Source organism: Lactuca serriola, chromosome 9, assembly GCF_051521515.1.
Source record: "Lactuca serriola cultivar US96UC23 chromosome 9, Lser_US96UC23_V15, whole genome shotgun sequence".
Taxonomy (NCBI): Eukaryota; Viridiplantae; Streptophyta; class Magnoliopsida; order Asterales; family Asteraceae; genus Lactuca; species Lactuca serriola.
Genome location: NC_136416.1, coordinates 224,475,145 through 224,479,433, shown reverse-complemented (window position 1 = coordinate 224,479,433; position 4,289 = coordinate 224,475,145). Strand labels below are relative to the sequence as shown.

Sequence of the window (4,289 nt, the reverse complement as noted above, 5' to 3'; positions counted from 1 at the left end):
TAATTGAGATTATATAGAAAGAGAAAAGTTATGTATAAAAAATTGTGTAGATATAATAGGTATTCATATAGGAAAAAATTACTAATTTTAAAGTTTTTTTTAATTAAATTAACTGTATTCAAACGTTTGAACTCGTAACGGTCGATTTTTTTTCTCGTTTCATTCGGTGAAGATGGCAACGAGAAACGCTACGACGAGGATAAACAAGATGGGGGGGCGGTGTTCATCTCGTTGCGACACCGTTTTCCCCCTCCATGTCGGCAATAACGAGAATCAACACACCCACACTGTATGCTCTAATAAATACCCTACATATTAAACCTGGAATTTTAATTTAATAAAATGAAAAATACAATAAAATGACAAGTAGAAAATTCTAAAATTCTAAAATTCTAAAAAATGTCATGTGTCCAAATGAAGGAGAAGAGGACATGTGACAAAAAAAAATTTATTTATTGAGGATAGTATAGTATAGTATAGGGGTATAGGAAACAATTAATGAAGAAGCGAGGCTAGGAAATAGGAATGATGAAATCCATTTATAAACAAAAAAACATGCGTTGGTTTTTTTTAGCAGATTCTGAGAATTTGACAACCAAATCCAAAGGAAAGGAATGGAATGGAATCCCATATTCCAATTCCTTACTTACTGCCTTACGACATCTCATTCAATGGAATGGAATGTGAACTTAGTGTTCCTCATAATATGGTGGGGTGGCCTGAATGTAAGGTTCCCCTTCCTCCTCTTCATCATCCTCTGCATCTGCATCAACCCAATTGCTGACATGGCGTTGTGTTTGTGAGACACCATTATTTCCATGTTCAGCCCCACCATTTCCATGTTCAGCCCCCTCATCTGAAATCATATACACCAAATAAATAAATAAAGCTAATGTGTGTCCATCACGCACACAAATAATAATGATAACTACTGACCTTGACGTTCTTCCACATCCTCTCTTTGCATAGAAGGCTGTTGGTAATTGTAGCTATTTATTTTATAGAGTCAAGAATATTTAATTATTTTTGTAATAGCTCAAAACAGGAAGAGGAATAATGATATAAAAATATTAATTCAATTCAAACCCACATATTAGGATACTTATCAGCTTTAGAGATGTGCATTTTGCTAATCCTGTGAATGTCATGATTATTATGATTATTTGTATTCCGTAGATCTCTTTCACCACCACCTCCAGTTGTACTTTTTGTGGCACTTACTGTTGCAATATATATTTAAATCTTTAAAAAAAATGAAAAGTGGGTGGATTTTTCAAAGTAATTTGAAAATTGATTGTTGTTTCATGAAACATATAGTAAAAGCACCTGAAAGTTCTGACCAAATTCTAGTGTGATCAGAAGGATGCTCAGAAACATTTCCTTTCGGTCTGTCTCTATGTCTGTGACTGTCTGTGTCTTGTGGTTGCTCCTCTGCTCCATGTGAAGTTGTTGTGTTATTACTATTATGGAGTTGGGACATGAGCATGGTGGCAAGTACCAAAGTGGCATCAAAGTTTGAAACAGATGACACGTCATCAACTCCAAATTTTGGTGACATCAAGATAGGCCTAAATAATAATAATAATAATAATAATAATAATAATGATTATCCCAAATCCCAATACAATATAATATTAATAATCATGATAATTACGAAACAAATATGTATATATTTCTTACTCTCCAGCTTTCTCAAAATACAAGTGTATGTCAACTTCACATCCCTCACAAAATGAAAGAAACGCCTGCGCATAAAAGAAGGGTAAAGATGTCATTCATCTTATATCGATGTTTTTAGTTGAACATACTAGAATATATATATATATATATATATATATATATATATATATATATATATATATATATATATATATATATATATATATATATATATATATATATAAAATTACCTTTAATTCCTTCACACCAAAGGTTACATCAACAGGGTCTCCAGAGTGTGTATACTGCACAAACTCTTCACAAGGATCTATCCACAACTGGGTATGTAACGAAGAATCATTTTCTACAAAAAGAAAAAAGAATTTAGCAAATTTATAAGATAAGTTGTAAGTTATAACTAAAAAGGATCAAGAAAATGAAGGTAACTTACCTTTGCTCTGATCGATATAGCTTCTGAGTTCAACAGCTTTCCCTCCAACTTCATTTGCTGCATCAGATTCAGATTGTGATAACGTGGGGTCCGTTGCTATGACAGTTATTTCATGAAGGGTTGACTGAAAATTAGCAAGTAATCTGTTGAGATCACGAGGTCTCACTACAAAGCTGCTTGGTAGCCTTCTTCTATCAAGAGAAAGTTGTTGTACATCTGCTTCAATATTGCATGTAATCCAATATGATTTTTTCATACCTGAAAACAAGTCAGACATGTTCACAAAGTAATATAAGTATAGAGTTAAGGCCCTGTTTTTTTTTTTTTTTTTTTTTTTTTTTTTTTTTTTGCTATTAAGTCCTGAATGGATAATGAAATAAAACAGAAGAGTTCACCATTGTAGCAGTCTAAAGTCCACTGCACTTTTGATGCATCAGGATCAGGCAAAAGCACAGTTAAATGGTCGATACTTGTCAATGGTGTCCTAAGAACAGAACAAACAGCCTGCATGCAAATTAGAAGAGTAAAACTTCTAATTTTCCATATAAAATCTGTTATAGTAAGATTTCATAGTGACAAAAAGGTCAAAAACATACCTTCAAAAGGACACTACATTGCACTTGATCTCCAGTAATGTTATACACATCAAAGAAAGCAGGCTTTAGTGTGATAGACTGATATGCAGACCTTGAAGAGTTAAGGGTATGCAAAGCTAACTGGTAGATAAGATAACACTGTCTTAGATTAATGAGAATAAGAGCATAGTAATAACGCAACAAGTAAATGAGTAAATTAATAACTCTCAGAAGCTCTCTATGTGTCATTTTCAGCTTTGCGCCAAAAGGGGGCGTCTAATTCAAGGAAGCCAACTAGAAACCAGAGGATGGTGGAATGAATGATAACTATGACCATGATGGAAACCGACAAGAAATATGAAGTGACCTTCATATCATTTCAAACCAGAAAAACTTCAAGTAGTGAAATAATCATCTTATTTCATTAAATATAATTACTCCTTTAATCATAGCTTGGTTGAAGTAGCTAACACAATGAAAGTAAAACTGTTACTGTGGTGAAAAATATATTTTCGGCTCAACATTTAAGCAACATTGTTGCGTTTCTCACTTTCCAAGTGAGTTGTAAACTTGTACCCAAAAGGTAAAACCCTATTAGCGATTACGGCTTCTTCAGGAAACATATGCAGTGAAATTTCTTCGAAACTTTTTTGACGAAATGGAGCTTGAATAATACAAATACAAAATTTACACACGAAAACCCGAATTCAAAAGCAATAAGAAACATAAAACATGGAAAATCCAGCGAATCGAGTGGGTGAATTAATAGACTAGTACATGTATTGACTATAGAGGGGGAAGAACCTGGGAAGGGGATGCTTGGAGGGTGACCTCATTGCCAATTCGTGCCAGACATGTGACAGATCGAGCAAACGTCTTCAGAGCGTTACCGGTGAGGCTGAACTCCATCTGTTTCTCTCTGCAGTAGCAGAAGTGGCGGGAAAAGTGAACCTTCGCTCTGCTTTTGGGGCGGTTTTCCGAATGGACCCGATTGTAATCGTCTTGCCCTCTGCGAAAGGTTTTATAAAGCCCCTTTATTTTACTTCAAGTTTAGAAAAGTCCCCTTTAGTTTATAGGTGTCAAGAATTAGAACTGGGTTAAAAAAATGTTGCCTAGGAATAATACGCAACTAATTGCTTACACAAAACACACACATACAAGACACCGATTTAACACGGTTCAATGGAGGTTACCTATGTCCAAAGACAGAAGGAGTATTCTATCAACCATCCGAGACATAAATCCTAGCTGTTAGCCTTTATATTTATAGGCTTTACAGATAAACACAAATAAGGAACTGATAAAATAGTCGACATTGATAATCGAGGTTCGAAGAACCCTTTATCATCATATTTCGCGGCGTGACGACTTTAAGCGCAATAAAGCAAACAAAAACTTCCGAGAAAAACCATCAGACATTCGCGATGCAGTCTTCTTCATCATGGCACGATTTCCGGTAAGTATTCTCAAATCACTATCTAATAATCTCCACCTTGAATTAAGAATTCACCAAAGCTCCACATCACTCCAAACAACCGAAAAACTTCCTCTCACCTCCTATCACCATGCGATGTAGGGACTTAATTCATGCGAACATTAACCAA

At 34.7% G+C, this 4,289-nt stretch overlaps 1 protein-coding gene across 1 annotated transcript; it reads right to left on the bottom strand.

The window, feature by feature from the left end:
- Positions 1-522: 522 nt before the first annotated feature.
- On the bottom strand, positions 523-3,689 carry RAD9 (cell cycle checkpoint control protein family). The gene is made up of 10 exons (XM_079020885.1): positions 3,490-3,689; positions 2,707-2,826; positions 2,506-2,614; positions 2,111-2,368; positions 1,911-2,023; positions 1,681-1,745; positions 1,327-1,568; positions 1,103-1,220; positions 937-989; positions 523-856 (listed from the first exon to the last, which is right to left on the bottom strand). The coding sequence occupies exons 1-10, from the start codon at positions 3,592-3,594 to the stop codon at positions 690-692; spliced, it is 1,350 nt and encodes a 449-aa protein (XP_078877011.1). The 5' UTR covers positions 3,595-3,689; the 3' UTR covers positions 523-689.
- Between the last annotated feature and the right edge of the window lie 600 nt (positions 3,690-4,289).

Excerpts from the sequence above, each read along its gene's own strand:
- RAD9 (XM_079020885.1), bottom strand. The coding sequence starts at position 3,594 with ATGGAGTTCAGCCTCACCGGTAACGCTCTGAAGACGTTTGCTCGATCT. Across the intron at positions 2,615-2,706 it reads AATGTAGTGTCCTTTTGAAG|GCTGTTTGTTCTGTTCTTAG; the intron begins GTATGTTTTTGA and ends ATTTGCATGCAG. Across the intron at positions 1,221-1,326 it reads AATTTGGTCAGAACTTTCAG|TAAGTGCCACAAAAAGTACA; the intron begins GTGCTTTTACTA and ends ATATTGCAACAG.